General features: G+C 66.0%; 4 protein-coding genes across 4 annotated transcripts; 2 read left to right on the top strand and 2 right to left on the bottom strand.

The window, feature by feature from the left end:
• The first annotated feature begins 205 nt into the window (after nt 1-205).
• On the top strand, nt 206-12,079 carry RGL2 (ral guanine nucleotide dissociation stimulator like 2). Its single transcript, XM_072024764.1, is given in 20 exon segments — nt 206-758; nt 2,175-2,372; nt 3,607-3,664; nt 3,667-3,820; nt 5,010-5,072; nt 5,167-5,455; nt 6,276-6,491; nt 7,732-7,835; nt 7,938-8,022; nt 8,481-8,543; nt 8,636-8,710; nt 8,829-8,861; nt 9,794-9,915; nt 10,890-10,930; nt 10,933-10,978; nt 11,086-11,210; nt 11,308-11,441; nt 11,444-11,554; nt 11,642-11,756; nt 11,840-12,079. Coding segments are annotated over 19 exon segments (2,136 nt in total). The 5' UTR covers nt 206-758; nt 2,175-2,255; the 3' UTR covers nt 12,025-12,079.
• Nucleotides 12,080-12,218: 139 nt separating this feature from the next.
• PFDN6 (prefoldin subunit 6) lies at nt 12,219-14,102 on the bottom strand. Its single transcript, XM_072024763.1, has 5 exons — nt 14,002-14,102; nt 13,836-13,906; nt 12,700-12,770; nt 12,482-12,606; nt 12,219-12,400 (listed from the first exon to the last, which is right to left on the bottom strand). Exons 1-5 carry the CDS (start codon nt 14,088-14,090, stop codon nt 12,292-12,294), a joined length of 465 nt encoding a protein of 154 aa, XP_071880864.1. The 5' UTR covers nt 14,091-14,102; the 3' UTR covers nt 12,219-12,291.
• Nucleotides 14,103-14,726: 624 nt separating this feature from the next.
• Nucleotides 14,727-19,200, top strand: B3GALT4 (beta-1,3-galactosyltransferase 4). The gene is made up of 2 exons (XM_072024750.1): nt 14,727-15,152; nt 16,501-19,200. Exons 1-2 carry the CDS (start codon nt 14,727-14,729, stop codon nt 18,322-18,324), a joined length of 2,250 nt encoding a protein of 749 aa, XP_071880851.1. The 3' UTR covers nt 18,325-19,200.
• A 19-nt stretch (nt 19,201-19,219) lies between these two features.
• Nucleotides 19,220-22,997, bottom strand: WDR46 (WD repeat domain 46). The gene is made up of 14 exons (XM_072024847.1): nt 22,798-22,997; nt 21,736-21,848; nt 21,559-21,646; nt 21,407-21,468; nt 21,225-21,329; nt 20,995-21,145; nt 20,787-20,922; nt 20,603-20,702; nt 20,351-20,504; nt 20,131-20,278; nt 19,941-20,035; nt 19,743-19,838; nt 19,534-19,647; nt 19,220-19,446 (listed from the first exon to the last, which is right to left on the bottom strand). The coding sequence occupies exons 1-14, from the start codon at nt 22,957-22,959 to the stop codon at nt 19,339-19,341; spliced, it is 1,632 nt and encodes a 543-aa protein (XP_071880948.1). The 5' UTR covers nt 22,960-22,997; the 3' UTR covers nt 19,220-19,338.
• Nucleotides 22,998-23,259: the final 262 nt, after the last annotated feature.

Here is a 23,259-nt window from a genome sequence, read left to right as displayed (position 1 = left end):
GACTGGGGGGTACTGGGAGCACTGGGAGGCACTGGGAGCACTGGGAGGCAGTGGGGGAGCTGGGCAGGAAGCGGGGAGTGCTGGGAGGAGCGACTGGGAGGGGCTGGGGGGAGGAACTGGGGGCACTGGGAGGAGGAACTGGGGGCACTGGGAGGGACTGGGAGGGGGAACTGGGGGCACTGGGGGCGCTGGGGGGGCTGGGGTTGGGGGACGGGGGCGCTGGGAGGTGGGACTGGGAGGGACTGGGAGCGGGGAGCGGGAACAGGAAGTGGTGGCGGGGCTGGGGAGGGGAACTGGGGGCACTGGGAGCGGGCACTGGGGGCACTGGGGGGACTGGGAGGGACTGGGAGCACTGGGAGCAGGGACCGGGAGCACTGGGATGGAGTGGGGGCACTGGGAGGAAGTGGGAGCACTGGAGGGACTGGGAGCACTGGGAGCAGGGAGCTGAGGGGAGGAGACTGGGAGCTTGGACTGGAGAACTGGGAGCACTGGGAGCACTGGGAGCAGGGACCGGGAGCACTGGGATGGAGTGGGGGCACTGGGAGGAAGTGGGGGCACTGGGAGGGACTGGGAGCACTGGGAGCACTGGGAGCAGGGGGCTGAGGGGAGGAGACTGGGAGCTTGGACTGGGAGAACTGGGAGCACTGGGAGCAGGGGGCTGAGGGGACGGGGACTGGGAGCGGGGACTGGGAGCGCTGGGAACAGGAAGCGGTGTTGCTGGGAAGAGGAATGGGGAGACTGGAAGCAGGCACTGGGAGGTACTGGGAGCACTGGGGGTGAGGGACGGGGTTACTGGGAGCAGGGACTGGGGGAGCACGGGGGGCTGGGACTGGGAGTACGGGACTGGGGGTACTGGGGGTACTGGGCGCAGGGACCGGGGGGTGGAGGCTCGAGAGGGAGCTGCAGGGAGGCACTGGGAGCACTGGGGGGCAGCACTGGGAGCTCCGGAGGATAGCACTGGGATGCTATGGGACGGCACTGGGAGCACTGGAGATAGCACTGGTCACCATGGGATGCTGTGGGACGGCACTGGGTGGCGCTGGGGTGCTGTGGGACTGCACTGAGAGAGCACTAGTCATACTGGGAGCTGTGGGACAGCACAGGATGGGAGTACTGGGAGCACTGGGATGCTGCGGGGCAGCACTGGAGCACTGGGATGCTATGGGACAGCACTGGGAGCACTGGGGAGCACCACTGGCATGCTATGGGGCAGCACAAGAGCACTGGGATGCTGTGGGGCATCACTGGGAGCACTGGGATGCTACAGGGCAGCACTGGGAGCACTGGGGAGCACCACTAGGATGCTATGGGACTTCACTGGGAACACTGGGATGCTACAGGGCAACACTGGGAGCACTGCGAGCACCACTGGGATACTATGGGACAGTACTGGGAGCACTGGGATGCTATGGGACAGCACTGGGAGCACTGGAAGCACCACTGGGATACTATGGGACTTCACTGGGAGCACTGGGGAGCACCACTGGGATGCTATGGGGCAGCACAAGAACACTGGGATGCTATGGGGCATCACTGGGAGCACTGGGATGTTATGGGGCAGCACTGGGAGCACTGGAGCACCACTGGGATGCTGTGGGGCAGCACAAGAGCACTGGGATTCTGTGGGGCATCACTGGGAGCACTGGCCTGCTATGGAACTTAACTGGGAGCACTGGGATGCTACAGGGCAGCACTGGGAGCACTGGATGCACCACTGGGATAGTATGGGACAGTACTGGGAGCACTGGGATGCTTTGGGACAGCACTGGGAGCACCACTGGGATGCTGTGGGGCAGCACAAGAGCACTGGGATGAAATGGGGTGTCACTGGGAGCACTGGGATGCTATGGGGCAGCACTGGGAGCACTGGGGAAGACCACTGGGATACTATGGGACAGTACTGGGAGCACTGGGATACTATGGGACAGCACTGGGAGCACCACTGGGATGCTATGGGGCAGCACTGGAAGCACTGGAACACTACTGGGATGCTGTGGGACAGCACTGGGAGCACCACTGGGATGCTATGGGACTTCACTGGGAGCACTGGGATGCTATGGGGCAGCACTGGGAGCACTGGGAGCACAACTGGGATGCAATGGGGCAGCACTGGGAGCACCACTGGGATGCTGTGGGGCAGCCAGTGGGTGCTGAGGGCCCCCCCTCTCGCCCAGGCCCCCCCCCCCGCCATGCCCGTGCCGTGGGGCTGACCACGCCGTGGGTCGGAGCCGTGGGTCGGAGCCGTGGGGCGCCCCATGCTCCCGCGGGCGCTGCGGGCGCTGCTGGAGGGGGCCCGGCCCCCCCTGGGCCAGGAGCCGGGGGTGGTGCTCAGCTCCTACCGGCCCTGCCCCCCCGACGAGGACCCCCCCCAGGTGAGAGCGGGGTGGGGGTGGGCATGGACGGGGAGGGGGTGGGGGGGCCGTGGGGACATTGCGGCCCGGGTGGGGGGTGGGGGGTGACACTGGGGGGCGGTGGGTGGTGTTGGGTGCCATTGGGGGTGATGGGTGCTGTTGGGTGATACTGGGGGGCAATGGTTCAGTTGGGTGCCGCTGGGGGTGATGGGTGTTTTTGGGGGGCAGTGGGTTCAGGTGGGTGCCATTAGGGGCAGTGGGTGCTGTTGGGTGCCACCTGGGGGGTGATGGGTGCCATTGGGTGGTGATGAGTGCCGTTGGGTGTTGGGTGCCCTTGGGGAGCAATGGGTGCCATTGGGGGTCAATGATGTCATCTGGGGGGGCAATGGGTGCTGTTGAGTGCCATTGGGGGGCGATGGGTGCCATTGGGTGGTGATGGGTGCTGTTGGGTGCTGGGTGCCCTTGGGGAGCAATGGGTGTCATTGGGGGTCAATGACATCATCTGGGGGGGCAATGGGTGCTGTTGGGTGCCACTGGGGGGCAATGGGTACCATTGGGTGGTGATGGGTGCCATTGGGGGGCTATGGGTGCCATTGGGGAGCAACGGATGCCATTGGGTGGTGATGGGTGGTGTTGGGTGCCATTGGGGGTCAATGGGTGCCATTGGGGGTCCATGACGTCATCTGGGGGGGCAGTGGGTGCTGTTGGGTGCCATTGGGTGTCAATGGGTACCATTGGGTGGTGATGGGTGCCATTGGGTGCTGAGTGCCATTGGGGGTCAACGGGTGTCATTGGGGGTCAATGGGGGTCAATGTGGGTCATTGGGGGTCAATGACATCATCTGGGGGGCAATGGGTGCTGTTGGGTGCCATTGGGGGTCAATGGGTGCCATTGGGGGGCGATGGGTGCCATTGAGTGGGAATAGGTGCCATTGGGTGTTGGGTGCCATTGGGGATCAATGGATGCCATTGGGGGTCAATGACATCATCTGGGGGGGCAGTGGGTGCTGTTGGGTGCCATTGGGTGTCAATGGGTGCCATTGAGTGGTGATGGGTGCCGTTGGGTGCTGGGTGCCATTGGGGGTCAATGGGGGTCAATGGGGGTCAATGACATCATCTGGGGGGGCAGTGGGTGCTGTTGGGTGCCATTGGGTGTCAATGGGTGCCACTGGGGGCCTATGGGTGCCATGGGGCGATGGTACCACCCGATGCCACCACCCGGTACCACCACCCGGTGCCCCGGCCCCGCGGCGCAGGCGGAGGTGCGCGAGGACGACGCCGTCTTCACCCTGGCCCCCCGGCCCGGGGGCGCCCCCCCGCCCGCCTGCTGCGCGCCGCCCCCCTCCCTCGCCTGGTGCGGCACCTGCTGGAGGCCCCCGCCCGTGGGGACGGAGCCTTCGTCCCCACCTTCCTCGCCACCTTCCGTGCCTTCACCCAGCCCCACGACGTCCTGCGCCTGCTGCTCGCCAGGTGGGGGCGCGGGGACGTTGGGGGGGACTTGGGGACGTTGGGTGGGGGCTTGGGGACGTTGTTTGGGGGCCTGGGGATATTTTGTGGGTGCTTGGGGACATTTGGGGGGGGGCTTGGGGATGTTGTGGGGGGCTTGGGGACATTGTGGGGGGGCTTGGGGATGTTGTGGGGGGCTGGGGGCTTTGGGGGGGTTCTTTGGGATATTTTGTGGGTGCTTTGGGACATTTCATGGGGTCTTGGGGATGTTACATGGGGGCTTGGGGACATTGTGGGGGGGCTTGGGGACGTTGGGGGGGGGCTTGGGGATATTTTGTGGGTGCTTGGGGACATTTGGGGGGGGGCTTGGGGACGTTGGGGGGGGCTTGGGGACATTGTGGGGGGGCTTGGGGATGTTGTGGGGGGGCTTGGGGACGTTGTGGGGGGGCTTGGGGATGTTTTGTGGGTGCTTGGGGACATCGCATGGGGGCTTGGGGACATTACATGGGGGCTTGGGACGTTGTGGGGGGGCTTGGGGACGTTGGGGGGGGGCTTGGGGATATTTTGTGGGTGCTTGGGGACATTGTGGGGGGGCTTGGGGACGTTGTGGGGGGGCTTGGGGACGTTACATGGGCGCTTGGGGACATTGCATGGGGTCTTGGGGATGTTACATGGAGGCTTGGGACATAGTTGGGGGCTTGGAGACATTGGGGGGGCGCTTGGGAATATTTTATGGGCACTTGGGGACATCGCATGGGGTCTTCGGGACATTACATGGGGTCTTGGTGACATTGTGGGGGTGCTTGGGGATGTTGGGGGGGCTTGGGGACATTGGGGGGGGCTTTGGGATATTTTGTGGGTGCTTGGGGACATTGCATGGGGTCTTGAGGGCGCTACATGGGGGCTTGGGGACATTGGGGGGAGCTTGGGGACATTGTGGGGGGCTTTGGGATATTTTGTGGGTGCTTGGGGACGTTGCATGGGGTCTTGGGGACATTTATTGGGGTCTTGGGGACATTGTGGGGGGACTTGGGGACATTGGGGGGGGCTGGGAGCTTTGTGGGGGGGTCTTTGGGATATTTTGTGGGCACTTGGGGACATCGTATGGGGTCTTGGGGACATTATATGGGGTCTTGGGGACATTTATTGGGGTCTTGGGGACATTTATCGGGGACATTTATTAGCTCTGACCCCCTCCCCGTGTCCCCCCCAGGCTGGAAGAAATGGGGGGGTTCTCGGCAGCCCCCAGCTCCCCGGAGGTGGCTGAGGCCAAGGGGTGAGTGACGACCCCGTCCCCATGTCCCTGTCCCCATGTCCCCGTCCCCATTTCCACCCCGTCCCTGTCCCCGTCCCTCTCGGTGTCCCCGCAGGGCGCTGGCGGCGCTGCTCGGCGCCTGGCTGGACGGGTACCCCGAAGATTTCGGGGGCCCCCCCACCACCCCCCTGGCCGAGCGCCTGGTGGGGGTCCTGGAACCGGGCTCGGAAGTGGGGCGGCGCCTGGAGAACCTGCGGGGAGCCCCCCCCGAGCCCCCCACCCCACAGCCCGACGGGGACGGGGACAAGGACGAGGACGGGGACGGGGACGGGGACGCCGACCCCCTGGACATCCTCGCCTTCCAGGCGCAGGAGGTGGCCGAGCAGCTGACGCTGATGGAGGCGGTGAGCACCCCAAAAAGAGGCACCCCAAAAGTCACGCGCCCCCCCAAAATCCCGGAGCCTTAAAAAAAAAATACCCCAAAATCCGTTACCCTGAAAAAATGCACCCCAAAAGTCCTGTATCCCCAAAAAATGTACCCCAAAAATTCTTTCCCCCAAAACTGTATCCCAAAAGTCCTGTATACCCCAAATCCCCCCAAACTGCACCCTGAAAGTCCTGTGTCCCCCATAAACACCCCAAAAATCCTCCATCCCCCAAAATCGAACAAAATCCTGTATCCCGAAGAAAAACGGCCCTAATGTGCCTCGATGTCCCCATGGCAGTGTTGTGTCCCCATGTACCCATGTCCCTTGATGTCCCCATCTCCACACCATGTCCCCACGTCCTACAACCCCATAACTCCCCATCCCATGTCCCCATGTCCCTCTATGCCCATGTCCCCATGTCCCCATCTCCACACCATGTCCCCCAACCCCATAACTCCCCATCCCCACGTCCCCACGCCCCCCCCCGACTCCATTGTCCCTTGATGTCCCCATCTCCACATCCATGTCCCCATGTCCCCTAACACCCATGTCCCTATCTCCACACCATGTCCCCAACCCCACAACTCCCCATCCCCACGTCCCCATGTCCCCATGTCCCCATCTCCACACCATGTCCCCCAACCCCACAACTCCCCATCCCCATGTCCCCATGTCCCCATGTCCCCATCTCCACACCATGTCCCCACGTCCCCCAACCCCCCAACCCCCCACCCCCCCACCCCACGTCCCCACGCCCCCACAGCCCCCCGACCCCGTTGTCCCTCGATGTCCCCAGGACCTCTTTGTCCGCCTGGTGCCCTACGAGTGCTTGGGGGCGCTGTGGTCGCAGCGGGACAAGAAGGGACAGGAGCGCGCCTGTCCCAGCGTCCGCGCCACCGTGCGCCAGTTCAACCGCCTGGCGGGGGCCGTGGTGCGCTCCTGCCTGGGGGGCGCGGGGCTGCGGCCCCCCCAGCGCGCCCGCCTGCTGGAGAAGTGGATCCGCGTGGCTGAGGTCAGCGGGGAGGGGATGGGGTGGGAGGGTTGGTCCTGGTCGGGGTGGGATGGTGACCCCAAGGGAGGTGGCCCCAATGGACCCAATGGAAGTGACCCCAAGGGAGATGGCCCCAATGGAAGTGACCCCAGTGGAGGTGACCCCAGTGGAGGTGACCCCAATGGAAGAGACCCCAATGGAAGTGGCCCCAAGGGAGGTGACCCCAAGGGAGGTGACCCCAAGGGAGGTGACCCCAATGGACCCAATGGAAGTGACCCCCATGGAGGTGGCCCCAAGGGAGGTGACCCCAAGGGAGGTGACCCCAATGGCTGTGACCCCAGTGGCGGTGACCCCAATGGCGGTGACCGCAATGGACCCAAGGGAGGTGGCCCCAATGGAGGTGACCCCAATGAAGGTGGCCCCAAGGGAGGTGACCCCAATGGAAGTGACCCTAATGGAAGTGGCCCCAAGGGAGGTGACCCCAATGGAAGTGACCCCAATGGAGATGGCCCCAAGGGAAGTGACCCCAATGGAGGTGACCCCAATGGAGGTGGCCCCAAGGGAGGTGACCCCCAAGGGAGGTGGCCCCAATAGAAGTGACCCCAGTGGAGGTGACCCCAATGGACCCAATGAAGTGACCCCAAGGGAGGTGACCCCAATGGAGGTGACCCCCAAGGGAGGTGGCCCCAATAGAAGTGACCCCATTGGAGGTGACCCCAGTGGAGGTAGCCCCAAGCGAGGTGACCCCAATGGAGGTGACCCCAATGGAGGTGGCCCCAAGGGAGGTGACCCCCAAGGGAGGTGGCCCCAATAGAAGTGACCCCATTGGAGGTGACCCCAGTGGAGGTAGCCCCAAGCGAGGTGACCCCAATGGAGGTGACCCCAATGGAGGTGACACCAGTGACCCCAATGGAGGTGGCCCCAATGGAGGTGACCCCAATGGAGTTGACCCCAAGGGAGGTGACCCCAATGGACCCAATGGAGGTGACCCCAATGGTGGTGACCCCAAAGGAGGTGTCCCCAAAGGAGGTGTCCCAAATGGAGGTGTCCCCAGTGGGGGTGTCCCCACCAGAGGTGTCCCCAGCGGAGATGTCCCCAACAGAGGTGACCCCAGAGGTGGCAGCCACCACGGCGGTGCCCCACATGGGACATCCCCCCTGCGCTGACCCCTCTGGCGGCGTCCCCATCCCTAGGGGGGGGGCCCGGGGCGCCCCGTGGGGGTGTCCCCATGGGGGGGGTGACAGTCCCCGTGTGTCCCCAGGAGTGCCGCGCGCTGCGCAACTTCTCGTCCCTCTGCGCCATCGTCTCGGCGCTGCAGTCCAGCCCCGTGCACCGGCTCAAGCACAGCTGGGAGGAGATCGGCCGGTACGGGGACAAGGGGACAAAGGGACGAGGGGACAAAGGGACGAGGGGACAAGGGGACAAGGGGACAAGGGACGGGGACACGCTCAGCCCCTGTCCCCGCAGGGACGCGCAGCGGAGCTACGAGGAGCTCAGCGCCATCTGCTCCGAGCAGGACAACTACAGCGCCAGCCGCCAGCTGCTCTTCCAGGTCTGTCCCCAACCCTGTCCCTTGTCCCCAAACCCTTGTCCCTTGTCCCCAAACCTTTGTCCCTTGTCCCCAACCCTGCCGCTTTTCCTCATCCCCGTCTTTTGTCCCGATCTCTCTTCCTTTGTCCCAATTTTTGCCCTTTGCCGCTGTCCCCACACTTGTCCCCGGTGATGTCCCCAACCCTGTCCCTTGTCCCCATCCTTGCCCCCCATCCTGTCCCTTGTCCCCAGTCCCCGTCCCCATCCCATGTCCCCAGCCATGGTCCTTTGTCCCTTGTCCCCATCCTTGCCCCCCATCCCCATCCCTTGTCCCCGGTCCCCATCCCATGTCCCCAACCACATCCTTTGTCCCTTGTCCCCATCCCAGCCCCACGTCCCCTGTCCCCAGCCTCCTTCCCTTGTCCCCTGATGTCCCCTGATGTCCCCTGATGTCCCCCCGTGTCCCCATGTCCCCCCCAGGACACCCCGCAGGACACCACCCCACGCCGCCAGCCACGCCGCCCCTCGGACCAGCGCCCCGTGGTGAGGGACGGGGACAAGGGGACAATTTGGGGGGGGGGTGACAACGGGGACAGCGGCCACCGCGCCCTCACCTCTTGTCCCCTCTCCTCCAGGGGGTTGTCCCCTACCTGGGGACCTTCCTCCGCGACCTGGTGATGCTGGACGCGGCCATGAAGGACGAGCTGGAGGTGGGGACGTGTCCCCATGGGGGGGGGGGGACACAGCGGGGTGTCCCCAAACCTGGGGGAGGGGGTGTCCTTGGGGACAGGGTGTCCCCAGGCTGATGGCCGTGTCCCTCTCCTGCAGAACGGCTGGATCAACTTTGAGAAGCGCCGCAAGGTGGGGCCCTGTCCCTGTCCCCTGTCCCTGTCCCCATCCTTTATCCTTGTCCCCTATCCTGTCCGTTATCCTTGTCCCTCTCCCCTGTCCCCATCCCTGTCCCCTGTCCCTGTCCCTTATCCTTGTCCCTGTCCCCTGTCCTTGCCCTGTCCCCATCCCCGTCCCTTATCCCTCTGTCCCCAAGTCCCCTGTCCCCCAGCCCCCTGTAGTGTCCCCATCCCTTGTCCCCTGTCCCCCAGCCCTGTTCTCTCCTGTTTTTCTTGTCCCTTGTCCCCTGTCCCCAAACCCCATCCCAGTCCCCTGTTGTGTCCCATACCCCTGTCCCCAGCCCCCTACCTGTCCCCATGTCCCCCAACCCCATCCCCATATCCCCACACCCATCCCTGTGTCCCCAACCCCATTTCCATGTCCCCACACACTCCCCACGTCCGCACACCCCGTCCCCATGTCCCCACACCCCATCCCAGTGTCCCCAACCCCATCCCCGTCCCCCCACACCCCATCCCCGTGTCCCCAACCCCATCCCCATGTCCCCACACCCCATCCCAGTGTCCCCAACCCCATCCCCGTCCCCCTACACCCCATCCCCATATCCCCACACCCCATCCCCATGTCCCCCAACCCTGTCCCCATGTCCCCACACCCATCCCCGTGTCCCCAACCCCATCCCTACGTCCCCCAACCCCATCCCCATATCCCCACACCCCATCCCCATGTCCCCCACACCCCATACCCATGTCCCCACACCATCCCCATGTCCCCCAACCCTGTCCCTGTGTCCCCACACCATGACCCCACATCACCACATGCTGTCCCCATGTCCCCATGCCCTGTCCCCATGTCCCCATGCCCTGTCCCCATGTCCCCCAACCCCATCCCCGTGTCCCCAATCCCCCCCCCGTCCCCGTGTCCCCATGCCGGTGTCCCCGCAGGAGTTCGAGGTGCTGTCCCAGGTCCGTGTCCTGCAGGCCTCGTGTCGCCGCTACCGCCTGCAGCCCCGGCCCCGCTTCCGCCGATGGCTGCGGGCGCTGCGGGCCCTGCCCGAGGCACAGAGGTGGGACGGGGGGGACACGGCCCTATAGGGGGGTGGCGGGGCCTTATGGGGTGGTTATGTCCCTATGGGGTGGTGACAAGGCCCTGTGGGGTGGTGGCAGGGTCCTATGGGGTGGTGCTGGGGCCTTATGGGGTGGTGACAGCCCTATGGGGTTGGTGATGTCCCTATGGGGTGATGGTGGGGCCTTATGGGGTGGTGGCGGGACTTTATGGGATGGTAGAATGGCCCTATGGGGTGGTGACAGGGCCTTATGGGGTTGGTGACGTCCCTATGGGGTGGTAGCAGGGTCCTGTGGGGTGGTGGCGGGGCCTTATGGGGTGGTGATGTCCCTATAGGGTGGTGCTGGGGCCTTATGGGGTGGTGGTAGGTTCCTATGGGGTGGTAGAATGGCCCTATGGGGTGGTGACAGGGCCTTATGGGGTGGTGATGTCCCTATAGAGTGGTGGCAGGGCCCTGTGGGGTGGTGGCGGGGCCTTATGGGGTGGTGGTAGGTTCCTATGGGGCGGTAGAATGTCCCTATAGGGTGGTGACAGGGCCTTATGGGGTGGTGACATCCCTTTGGGTTGGTGGTGGGGCCTTATGGGGTGGTGACATCCATATGGGGTGGTGCTGGGGCCTTATGGGGTGGTGGCGTGGTCCTATGGGATGTGGGACATGTCCCTATGGAGTGGTGGCAGGGCCCTATGGGGTTGGTGACATCCCTATGGGGTGGTGACATCCCTATGGGGTGGTAGCAAGGCCCTGTGGGGTGGTGATGTCCCTATGGGGTTAGTGACGTCCCTATGGGTAGTGGCAGGGCCTTATGGGGTTGGTGACGTCCCTATGGGGTGGTGGCAGGGCCCTGTGGGGTAGGGGCCTTATGGGGTGGTGGTGGGGCCCCGTGGGGGGGTGGCATGGTCCTATGGGCTACGGGGCATGTCCCTATGGGGTTGGTGGCACCCCCTGCCCCACATGTCCCCCCCGTGTCCCCACAGCCACAGCCTCTCCTGTGCCATCGAGCCCCCCGGGGACACGCCGCCCCGCGCCCCCCCAAACCCTCGCTGGTCATCACGCACTGCACAGAGTGAGTGGGTTTGGGGTGGGGGGGGGAGAGAAAATTGGGGTGGGTGCGAGGGGGGGGTCACCCCCTTTGTGCCCTCCCCCTATATCCCCCCCCCATTCCCCTTGCAGGCTCCTGACCTCCGTGGGGACCCCCTTGGTGTCTTGGGACCAGCCCTGCTCCCCCCCCCGCCCCCCCCGCCCTCCTCGTCACCCCCCCCCGGGGCACCTCCCAGCTGCTGCCGCGCCTGGCCCAGGTGAGACCCCCCCCAAAATTAAAAAATATGGGGAGGGGGGGGGCACCCTCAGCATGACCCTAAACCCCCCCCCTTTTTTTTTCCCCCCCCCCCCCAGCACATCAAGTGGCCGTCGGTGTCGGCGCTGGACGAAGCCGCGGCCACCACCGCCCCCCTGTCCCCCGTTGTCCCCCCCCCCGCCACGCCGGGGTCGTTGTCCCCCCCCCCCCGGCCATGCCCCGAGCCCCCCCCCCAGGGGCCACCGGCGCTCGGCGTCCTGCGGCTCGGCCGTGCCCCCCTGCGAGTGCCGCATCATCCGGGCGCGCATGGAGCTGCACAACGGCAGCCTCTACAAGAGCATCCTGGTGAGACCCCAAAATTCCCTTTTCCCACCCCAAAAAAAAAATAAAAACAATTTTGGGTGAAAAAACGCCGATTTTGGGGGTTCGCAGATCACCAGCCAGGACAAGACCCCCGCCGTGGTGGCCAAGGTGCTGGAGAAGCACGGGCAGGAGGGGGCCGCCGCCCCCCGCTTCCAGCTGGTGCAGCTCCTCCCCGAGGACCGCGGTGAGTTTTGGGGGTTTTTTTAGTAAAAAATCATAAAAATGCCCCAAATTCCCCCAAATTAACCCCAAAAATCCCCCCCGCAGAGCTCCTCCTGCCGCCCTCCGCCAACGTTTTCTATGCCATGAGCGCCGCCAGCCTGGATTTCGCCCTCCGGCCCCGCCAGCACCCTGGGGGGGGACGGGGACGACCCCGAGCGGCCGCCCCCCCCGGGGGGGTCCCGAGCTCAGCGCCACCTTCCCCAAAATCAAAGCCACCGGGCGCAAGCTGACCCGGGCTTTGTTTTAAATTTTTTTTTTTGGGGGGGGGGGGGGCAAAAATTTGGGCTTTATTTTAATTTAGGAGGGGGGGGGGGGAAATTTGGGGGGGGTCAACACTACGGCAATAAAGACACTACGCCCGCGGGTGTGAAAATTGGTGGTTTTTAATGATTTTTTTAAAATTTTTTAATTATTTTTTAAAATTTTTAATTATTTTTTTTTAATTTTTAATTATTTTTTTTAAAGGGGGGGGATTTTGGGGTGCCCCCCCCCCCATTTTACCCCTTGCCCTGCGCCCGCTGCAGGTCCTGCTGCAGCCTGGCCAGCGCCTCGCGCCGCTGCTCCGCCTTCTGCTCCATCTCCTGCATCTGCTGCTCGTAGCGCTTGCTGCGGGGGGGTTAATTAGGTTAATTAGCGTTAATTACCGGGGGGGGGCACCCCAAAAAACACCCCCCCCCAGGTACCCACATCTCCCCGGTGATGTACGCCAGGCGTTTGGCCACGGTGGCCCTGGCCTCCTCCATGTCCTGCCGCACCAGCACCGGCCCCATCAGCTTGAAGACGGCGTTGGTGTCGTCCAGCAGCTCCAGCTCCTGTTTTTTTGGGGCGATTTCGGGTTTTTTAGGGTGTTTCGATTTTTTTCGGGTTGTTTTCGGGTTGTTTGTTTTTTTTTTTGGGGTGCTCACCTCCTTGACGATGTTGTTCTCCGTCAGCTGCGCCTCCAGCTTCTGCCGCGCCGCCACCGACTTGCTGAGGTCTTTTTTTTTTTTGGGGGGGGCACACATAAAATTTTGGGGTGGTTTGCCCCGAAATTGGGGTGTGGGGAGAGAAACACAAAATTTGGGGGGGGTTTTGCCCCGAAATTGGGTGTGGGGGGGTAATGGGATGCGTAGGGGGTTATGGGGTGGGGTATGGGGTTAGGGGGGGGATATGGGGTTGGGGGGGGGGGGGGGTGGGGAGTGGGGGGCTGTGGGGGGGGATATGGGGTATGGGGGGTTATAGGGTGAATAATAGGGGATTATAGGGGATGGGGGGTATGATGGGGGGGGTTATGGGGTATGGGAGGGGGGATATAGGGTATGGGAAGGGGGTCATGGGGGTTATGGGGTGAGTAATGGGGGATATGGGGGATGGGGGGTATGATGGGGGGTTATAGGGTATGGGAGGGGGTTATAGGGTCTGGGGGGGTCATGGGGGTTATGGGGTGAATAATGGGGGATTATAGGGGATGGGGGGTATGATGGGGGGGTTATAGGGTAGGGGGGTAAAATGGGGGTTATGGGGGCAGAAAATGGGGGATTATGGGGTATGGGGGAAAAATGGGGTTATGGGGGGGGTGAAGATGGGGGTTATGGGGTGGGGGAGGTGATGGGATTATGGGGTGGGGATAAAGAGGGGGCTATGGGGTATGGGGGGGTAAGGAGGATTATGGGGGGGAGAAGATGGGATTATGTGGTACGGGGGGGATAATGGGGGGGTTATGGGGTATGGGGGGGAAAATGGGGGTTATAGGGGATGGGGGGGGGTGAAGATGGGGGCTATGGGGTATGGGGGGGGACGATAGGGTTATGGGGTGCAGGGGGTACCATGGGGGTTATAGGGGATTAATGGGGTACAGGGGGTTGGGGGGGGCTTGAGAGGGTTATGGGGGGGGGGTTATGGAGTTTGGGGGGGTTATGGGGGGTAAGGGGTGGGGGGAGGCCGTGGGGGGGTTATGGGGCGTTGTGGGGGCGTTATGGGGGTTATGGGGCGTTATGGGGGGGTTATGGGGGGTTATGGGGGGGTTATAGGGGGGTTTCGGGGGGCCCCTCCCGCCCCGTACCTTTCTGCAGCTGCTGGTACTTCTCCAGCTCCCCCTGCAGCTTCTTCTGGATCTGCTCCGCCATGGCTGGGCTGGGGGGGGGGGGGGACACAGGGGGGGGGTCACGGCCACGGCTGGGACCCCAAAACCCCCCAAAACCCCCCCCCAAATCCCCTCCCCCCCCCACCTCTCGGCGCTCCCCGCGCCCGGCTCCGCGCAGGCCCGCCCCTTCCCCCACCCACGTGACCCAAACCCCGCCCCCTCCCTCCCGCGCATGCGCGCTGCGCGCACCCCAACCGCCAGCCCCGCTCTGAGCCACGCCCCCATTAAACCACGCCCACCTCCCCCAAGCCACGCCCACCGCCCTCAAGCCACGCCCAGCCCTCTCAGACCACGCCCCCTGCCGGGTACAGTCTGCCCGCTATGGCCACGCCCACTCAGCTCAGGCCACGCCCCCTCCACCTCTAGCCACGCCCACTCAGCCAATGACCACGCCCAACCACCCAGCTGGCCACGCCCACTCGATAGGCCACGCCCACCCCCTAGCCCCGCCCACCCCATAGGCTCTCCCAGTCCCCTACCAGCCCAGACCACGCCTACTCCGCTCAGACCACGCCCACTCCGCCCAAGCCACGCCCACAACCTCAGGCCACGCCCCCATCCCAAGCCACGCCCACCTACCCTGTGGCCCCGCCCACCCCATAGACTCCTGCAGTCTTCCACCAGCTCTGGCCACGCCCACCCCGCTCAAGCCACGCCCACCACCAGGGCCACGCCCCCAGCCCTAAGCCACGCCCTCATCCACCCTTTGGCCCCGCCCACCCCAGCACAAGCCACGCCCACCCCATAGACTCCCCCAGTCCCCCAACAGCCCAGACCACGCCCACTCCGCTCTGGCCACGCCCACCCGGCATGGCCACTCCCACCACCCCAGGCCACGCCCACCCACCATCAGGCCCCGCCCACCCCAGCGCAAGCCACGCCCACCCCATAGACTCCCCCAGTCCCCCATCAGCCCAGGCCACGCCCACTCCGCTCTGGCCACGCCCACCCCAGGCCACGCCCCCAATCCCCAAGCCACGCCCCCAGCCCAAGCCCCGCCCACCTACCTTCTGGCCCCGCCCACCCCATAGACTCCTGCAGTCCTCCACCAGCTCTGGCCACGCCCACTCCGCTCAGACCACGCCCACCCACCCAAGCCACGCCCACCTCCCCTCAGGCCACGCCCACCCCATAGACTTACCCAGTCCCCCACCAGCTCTGGCCACGCCCACTCCGCTCTGGCCACGCCCACCCCCAGGCCACGCCCACTCGCTCTGGACACGCCCACCCCCTCAGGCCCCGCCCACCCCAGCACAAGCCACGCCCACCCCATAGACTCCCCCAGTCCCCCATCAGCCCAGGCCATGCCTACTCCGCTCAGACCACGCCCACTCAGCCCAAGCCACGCCCACCCACCCAGGCCACGCCCCCAATCCCCAAGCCACACCCACCTCCCCTCAGGCCCCGCCCACCCCAGCACAAGCCACGCCCACCCCATAGACTCCTGCAGTCCCCCCATCAGCTCTGGCCACGCCCACCCAGATCTGGCCACGCCCACCCGTCCTGGCCACGCCCACCCACCCAAGCCACGCCCACTCACTCAGGCCACGCCCCCACCCACCCTCTGGCCCCGCCCACCCCAGCACAAGCCTCGCCCACCCCATAGACTCCTATAGTCCCCCACCAGCCCAGACCACGCCCACTCCGCTCTGGCCACGGCCACCCGGAATGGCCACGCCCATCACCCCAGGCCACGCCCATCCACCCATTTGGCCCCGCCCACCCCAGCGCAAGCCCCGCCCACCCCATAGACTCCTACAGTCCTCCACCAGCTCTGGCCACGCCCACTCCGCTCAGACCATGCCCACCCATCAAAGCCACGCCCACTCCAGGCCACGCCCCTAGCCCAAGCCACGCCCACCTACCCTGTGGCCCCGCCCACCCCATAGACTCCTACAGCCCCCCACCAGCTCTGGCCACGCCCACTCCGCTCAAGCCACGCCCACCACCAGGGCCACGCCACCAGCCCTAAGCCACGCCCCCATCCACCCTTTGGCCCCGCCCACCCCAGCGCAAGCCACGCCCACCCCATAGACTCCTACAGTCCTCCACCAGCTCTGGCCACGCCCACTCAGCACAGACCACGCCCACCCACCCAAGGCCACGCCCCAACCCTAAGCCACGCCCCCATCCACCCTTTGGCCCCGCCTACCCCAGCGCAAGCCACGCCCACCCCATAGACTCCTATAGTCCTCCACCAGCCCAGACCACGCCCACTCCGCTCTGGCCACGCCCACCCATCAAAGCCACGCCCACTCCAGGCCACTCCCCTAGCCCAAGCCACGCCCACCTACCCTGTGGCCCCGCCCACCCCACAGACTCCTGCAGTCCTCCACCAGCTCTGGCCTCGCCCACTCCGCTCTGGCCACGCCCACCCACTCAAGCCACGCCCCCAGTCCTAAGCCACGCCCCCACCCACCCTTTGGCCCCGCCCACCCCAGCACAAGCCACGCCCACCCCATAGACTCCCCCAGTCCCCCATCAGCCCAGGCCACGCCCACCCAGATCTGGCCACGCCCACTCAGCACAAGCCACGCCCACCACCCAGGCCACGCCCCCTCGCCCAGGCCACGCCCCCCCATAGAGCAGCGGGGATGTGCCGGAGGCGGCGGCCGGGCCGGCGGGCGGTGCGCAGGGCGGCGGGGCTGGGGCTGGGGCTGGGGCTGCTGCTGGGGCTGGCGCTGGGGCTGGGCAGCGGAGGCAGCGAGGAGCTGCTGGCGGCACTGCTGGCTGCGGGGCTGGAGAGGGGGGGCCGGGAGGAGGCGGGGGGGGCGGGGGGGAAGGGGCTGCAGACGGGGGGGGCATTGCAAATGGGGGGGGGTTTGCAAATGGAGTGGGGTTTGCAAAGGGTTTAAGCATTGCAAACGGTGTAGGATTTGCAAAAGGTTTAGGCATTGCAAATGGTGCAGGCATTGCAAACGGGGCAGGGTTTGCAAACGGTTTAAGCATTGCAAACGGCGTAGGATTTGCAAAAGGTTTAGGCATTGCAAACGGTGCAGGGTTTGCAGATGGTGCAGGGTTTGCAAACGGGGCAGGCTTTGCAAAAGGTGTGGGCATTGCACGGTATGTGGGTCCTGCAAACGGTGGGGGCTTTGCAAATGATGTGGGCTTTGCAAACGGTGCAGGGTTTGCAAAAGGTTTAGGCATTGCAAATGGGGCAGGGTTTGCAAATGGTGGGAGCTTTGCAAATGGTGGGGGCTTTGCAAGTGATGCGGGCAATGCGAATGCTGTGGGCTTTGCAAACGGTGTGGGCTTTGCAAACGGCGGGGGCATTGCAAATGATGCAGGCTTTGCAATCAGCGCAGGCCTTGCAGCTGGTGCAGGCATTGCAAACGGTGCAAAAATTGCAAACGGTTTGCACATTGCAAACAGTGCATCCTTTGCAATCGGTGCCGGCCTTGCAGGCAGTGCCCAAATTGCAATTAACGCAGCTGCTGTGGGCATCCCCGGGGGTGACAGCCCCGCTCTCAGCGCGCCCCCCCCCAACCTGACGGCCCCCGCAGGCGGCGCCCCCCTCCCCGTCCTCGCCGGCATCCCCGTCCTCGCGTCCCCCCCCGGCTGCGGGACCCCCTCTCCCTTCCTTCTGCTGCTGGTGCCCAGCGCCCCGGCGCATTTCGCCCAGCGCCAGGCGGTGCGGGACACCTGGGGGGGCTCGGGGGATTTCGGGGGGCTCCCCACCCGCACCCTTTTCGGCTTGGGGGTGCCGGTGGAGGGGGAGGCGGTGGGCTCGGTGGGTGCAGCGGTGCAGGAGGAGGCTCGGCGGCACGGCGACGTGCTGCAGGGCGCCTTCGCCGACACCTACGCCAACCTGACCCCCAAAACCCTGCTGCTGCTGGGCTGGGCGGCCGCCCGCTGCCCCGGCGCCCGCTTCGTCCTCAAAGCCGACGACGATTCCTTCGTGCACGTGCCGGGGCTGCTGAGCCTGCTGGGGGGCTGGCGGACCCCCCCCCGCCGCCTTTACCTGGGCCGCGTGCATTGGCGCGTGCGCCCCGAGCGGGACCCCCGGGGTCGCCACCACGTCCCCGCCGCCCTTTACCCCCCCGCCGCCTTCCCCCCCTACTGCAGCGGCAGCGCCTACGTCCTCTCGGCCCCCGCCGTGCTGGCGGTGCTGGAGGTGGCTCCCCGCGTCCCCCCCGTGGGGCCCGAGGATGTTTTCGTGGGGCTGTGCGCCCGCCGAGCCGGCGTGGCCCCCCGGCACTCGGCGCGCATGGCCGGGGCCGCCCGCTTCCCCCTGGACCCCTGCTGTTACGGGGGGGTCCTGCTGAGCGCCCACCGCCTGCGCCCCCCCGAGCTGCGGAGGGCCTGGGAGCTGGCGCGGGGGGGGGCGGCCGCCTGCAGCCCCCTGCAGCGGGTGCTGGGGGTGCTGCGCTGCAAGGCACTGGCTGCGCTGCAGGGGCTGTGGGATTGAGCTCTTGTTGGGGGGGGCAAAAAAAGGGCTGGGGGCTCGGGGTGGGGGGGTCAGGGGGACGTTGCATGGGGTTGGGGGGCGAGGTGCTGCGTGGCATCGAGGAGCTGCAGCATCCCCCCAAAAAAAACCCAGGTGCAATGGGGAGGGGGGTGCTGCACCTGCCCCAGGAGCTGCAGCGGTGCCAGGCTGTGACCCCCCCCCCAAGGATAATTTGGGGTGCGACAAGGACCAGGACCTTGCACGGCGCTCCAGGAGCTCCAGGATTTGCGGCAGAGCCGGGCTGCGCCCCCCAATAAAACCCCAGGTGCAACGGGAAAAGTGTTGCAGAGCTGCAGCAGCAATGGGACACGGCCCCAAATTTCACCCCAGAGCCACGAGAAGGGGCTGGGGGGTGCTGAATGTGCCCCAGGAGCTGCAGACCCCCCCAAGGATAATTTGGGGTGCCACAAGGACCAGGACCTTGCACGGCGCGCCACGAGCTCGAGGGAATTGGAGCAGTGGAATTGGAGCAGCGCAACCCCAAAAGATTTTTTGGGGTGCAGCGGGGACCAGGACCTTGCACGGCGCTCCAGGAGCTGCAGCAGCGAGGGGACACGGCCCCGAATGTCACCGCCGAGCCCCAGGAGCTGCCACCTCCCCGGGGAGGATTTGGGACACAACAGGACCAGGACAGGTGCGAGGACGAGGACGGCGCCCGGTGCCGGAGCTGCAGCAGGGACGGGGCCGTGCTGGCACCCAGGGACTGTCCCCAACACTGTGGGGACAAGGACTGGTCCCGGGGCCACCTCCATGCTGGTGGCTGATGTCCTGGGTGACAAAATGAGGACGGTGACACCCGCGATGCTCGGGGACGCAGGGCGGGGGGGTCCCCAAAATCAAAAGGGGGCTCAGAAAGGGGGGTACAAAGGCTTTAATAAAGAAGGGGACGCCCCATGGGGGTGTCCCGGCCCCGCGGGGATGTCCCCAAAACGTTGGGGACACCACGGAGAGGGGGGGGGAAGTGTCCTCATGTCCTTATCCCTGCTTCTTGAAGCGGTCGAGCGCCGTGCGCTGCAGGGGGGGCCCCGTCCTGCTCTGCTTCTGCTGCTGCTCCCGCTGCTCCACGCTCTGCCGGATGACAGCCTTGGGGGGGGACAACAACACGTCAGAAACCCCAAATCTGAATTTTTTTTTGGGGGGGAGGACTCCACGGGGGGGGGGGACACCCACCCGCTGCTGCTCGTGGGCCACCTTCCTCTTGCGCCGCAGCAAGCTCCCGGTGGAGCTGCCGCCCTTCGCCCGCCGCCGCGGCTGGAACTTGCCCTTGGCGTGGGGGTCAAAACCCTGGGAAAAAGGGGGAAAAACGGACGATAAAAGGGTGAGGGGGCGACCCTAAATCCCTCTGCGCCCCCGGCAGAGCTGCCCCCACGGCCCCCTACCAGGCGCTCGACGCGCTCCGCTCGCTTCTGCTCCATGGTGGCCGTGTCCACGCGCTGCAGCTGCCCCGGGTCCAGCGTGATCAGCTCGGCGGGGATCTGGGGGGGGGGGGGACACGGGGACAACGGGAAAGGGGGTGAGCAACGCCCCGGGGGGGTCCCCACGCCCCTCAGCCCCCCCCCTTCTTGGCCTTTATTCACCTTCTCCAGCAGCGCCTTCACCTCCCACTCCTGCCGCTGCTTGCGGCTGCGGTAGGGGTTGTTCTCCAGCGCGTCGAAATTCGCCTCGCCGGCACCTGGGGGGGCGAAAAGAGGACACGGGGGGGGCGTTGTCGCTTTGTCCCCAAGGAGAGGGGCTGCAGGGACACGGGGACACGGGGACAGCCCCTACCTGGCACCAACAAGCTGCTGAAGCCGGCGCCGTGCCCCACGCCGAGGACGTCCTCGAAGGGGCAGAAGCGGAGGCCCTGGGGGGGCCGCGAGAGGCGGTGGCAGAGGTAGGGCTTCGGGCTCAGCTCGCCGCCGGCCGGCTGGTAAACCTGGGGAGGGGGAAAAGCATTTAAAAAAAGAGAAAAAAAACCAAAATCGAGGCTTTTCCCACCCCGTCCCACCTGCACCAGGTCCCCGCAGGCGGCGGCCAGCAGCCCCCGCTGGCTGAAGGCGAGCTCGGAGGCGCCCAGGGGCAGGAGGAGCCCCCCCAGCGCCCGGTGGGTGCGCAGGTCCCACAGCTGCAGCTTGCGGTCCAGCCCCGCCGTCGCCATGTAGCTGGGGGGGGGAAAATAAGCAGGGTGGGGGGCAAATGACTGAGATATTCGGGTTTGGGGGGGCTGCGGGGGTCCCTAAAACCCCCCCCTGGTGCTCACGTGCCGGTGGGGTCGACGGCGGCGGCGCGCACGGCCCCGCGGTGGCACAGCATCCGCACCAGCGGCTCCTTGACGTTGGGGCTCCACAGGGTCACGGTGCCTGGGGGAAAAAAGAGGAGAATCGGGTTTTTTGAGTTTTTTTTTTAAAGGGTGGGGGGGGTTAAAGAGGGGGGGGGGCGCCCACCGTTGCTGTGCCCCAGGTGCACGATGGCGGTGGCCGGGTTCTGCGCCATCACCGCCAAGCGCCCGCCGCGCGTGCAGTGCGCGGCCACCTCCTTCCCCACCGAGATGTCCAGGTACTGCAGGAAGCCGCTCTCATTCTGGGGGGGCACAAAATCACCATCAAGACCCCCCCCTGAATGTCCCCCGGTGTCCCCAAATGCGTCACCCACTGCCGTGGCCAGCAGGAAGTGGTAGGGGAGGAACTGCAGGCGCAGGACGCCGGGGAAGGACTTGAGGCAGTTGAGCTCCAGCCCTTGGTTGTCGTAGACGTAGAGCCAGCGGCGCTGCGCCACCGCGAACATCGTCTCCGTGTGCAGCCACCTGCGGGGACAATTTGGGGACGATTTGGGGACAATTCGGGGACGATTTGGGGGCGCAAAGTCGGGGGGGGGAGGCTCACGCCACGTCGTTGAGGGTCTCCAGCACGTTGAGCTCGCACATCAGCGCCTTGGTCTGCCAGTCCAGGGCGGCCACGTGGCCCCGGCGACCCCCCAGCAGCAGGTGCCTGGGGGACAGGGAGGGGACAGCGAGGTGACAAAGAGGTGACAATAAAAACTCCCCCCCAAAAAACCCCCCGCTCACCGCCCGGTGCGGGTGTAATCCAGCCGGTAGGGTCCGAATTGCTCCAGCCTCAGCTCGAAGTGCTGCGGGGTGGGGGGCAAGGGGTGAGGTCTGGCTGCCCCCCCGTGTCCCCAAAATGTCCCCAAATTGTCCCCAAAGCGTCCCCACCTCACCTTGGCGGCGCTGGCGATGTCCACAGCCTCGGCGATGTCCCCCTGGGTGACGGTGCAGGTGTCCTCGCCGGGATCGGCCTCCAAAAAGCTGCAGGGGGGGGGAAAAAAAGGGGACGTGGGGGTGACACGGGGACACCGGGGGGGTGACACCGATGAGGGGACACCCGGGGGGCTCACCCCGGCTCCTCGGGGAGCAGCAGCTCCGAGCGCGCCGCCCGCGTGGCCGCCGCCTCCTCGTTGTGCTCCGCTCGCTGCAGCTGCCCCCGCAGGCGCTGGGAGCGGGCGCGGGGCTGGGGGAAAAAATTTTGGGGGGGGGGGGTGAGATGGGACCCCCAAATCCCTCCCCAAAACCCCCGGGTACCCCTAAGGCATTCATCAAGTCCCCCAGACACCCCGAAATCCCCCCCTAAGCCTCCCCAGATCCTCCCCTAAACCCTCTGAGCCCCCCAGATTCCCCCCAAATTCCCTCCCAGCCCCCCCAAATCCCTTCTCGAGCCCCCCAGATCCTCCCCAAATCCCCCCCAGCCCCCCAAATCCCTCCCAACCCCCCCCCCGATTCCCCAACCCCCCTCCCAGCCCCCTCAGGTCCCCCCCAAATCCCTCCCAGTCCCCTCGCACCACCCCAGACACCCCCCAAATCCCCCCCAAATCCTCCCCAACCCCCTCCCCAACCCCCCCGAACCCCTCCCAGCCCCTTCAGGCCCCCATAAATCCCTCTCCAAGCCCCCCCAGATGCCCCCAGACCCTCCCCAAGCCCCCCGGACCCTCCCCAAACCCCTTGCAGCCCCCTCAGCCCCCCCCAATTCCTCCCAAGCCCCTCCCCAAGCCCCCCAGAGCCCCCCCAAATCCCCCCTTAGCCCCCCCAAATCCCTCCCCAAGCCCCTCCCAGCCCCCCCAAAAAACCCTGAGCCCCCCAAACCCCTCCCAGCCCCCTCAGACCCCCCCAATTCCTCCCAACCCCCTCCCCAAGCCCCCCCAGACCCCTCAGCCCCCCATGATGCCCCCCAAATCCCTCCCCAAGCCCCCCAAGGCCCCCCCAGCCACCTCAAGCCCCCAGAGCCCCCCCAAATCCCCCCTCAGCCCCCCAAATCCCTCCCCAAATCCCTCCCAGCCCCCCAAATTCCTCCCAAACCCCTCCCCAAGCCCCCCCAGACCCCTCAGACCCCCCAAACTCCCCCTCAGCCCCCCCAAACCCCCCCAAATGCCCCCCAGGACCCCCCCACCCCCCCCCATCCGCACCTCTTTGCCCTCCGAGCCCCTCAGGAACCGCCTCACCCGCGGCCGGGGCAGGGGCGCCCCCCCCGGGAACGGGTCCCGCTTCCTGGGGGCCCCCCCCCCGGGCGCCCCCCGCCGGGCCCGAGCCCCCCGGGCCCGGTCCCCCCCGCCGGCCGCCGCCACCATCCCCGCCGCGTGTGCCTTGGGCCCGCCCTTCCGGCACCCCGCGCGCTTAGCCAATCAGAAGGCGGCGAGCCTCGCCGTGGCCAATCAGGAGGCGGCGAGCCCCGCCGCGCGGCCAATCGTAAGCCAAGCCGAGGGGCGGGGTGAAGGCAGCGGCGCCATGTTTGTAGCGGGCGGGCAAGGCGGAGGTTCGGGTATGCGCCGCCATATTGCTTGAGGGCAGCAGAGCCAAGCGGGCGCGGCCATGTTGGTTGAGGGCAAGGAAGGGCAAAGCCACCGCGGCCATATTGGTTGAGGGCAACC

The sequence above is a fragment of the Anas platyrhynchos genome, chromosome 17 (genome assembly GCF_047663525.1).
Source record: "Anas platyrhynchos isolate ZD024472 breed Pekin duck chromosome 17, IASCAAS_PekinDuck_T2T, whole genome shotgun sequence".
In the NCBI taxonomy this organism is placed as follows: Eukaryota; Metazoa; Chordata; class Aves; order Anseriformes; family Anatidae; genus Anas; species Anas platyrhynchos.
Note: the sequence above shows the minus strand (reverse complement) of the source record. Positions and strands in the feature narration are given on the sequence as shown.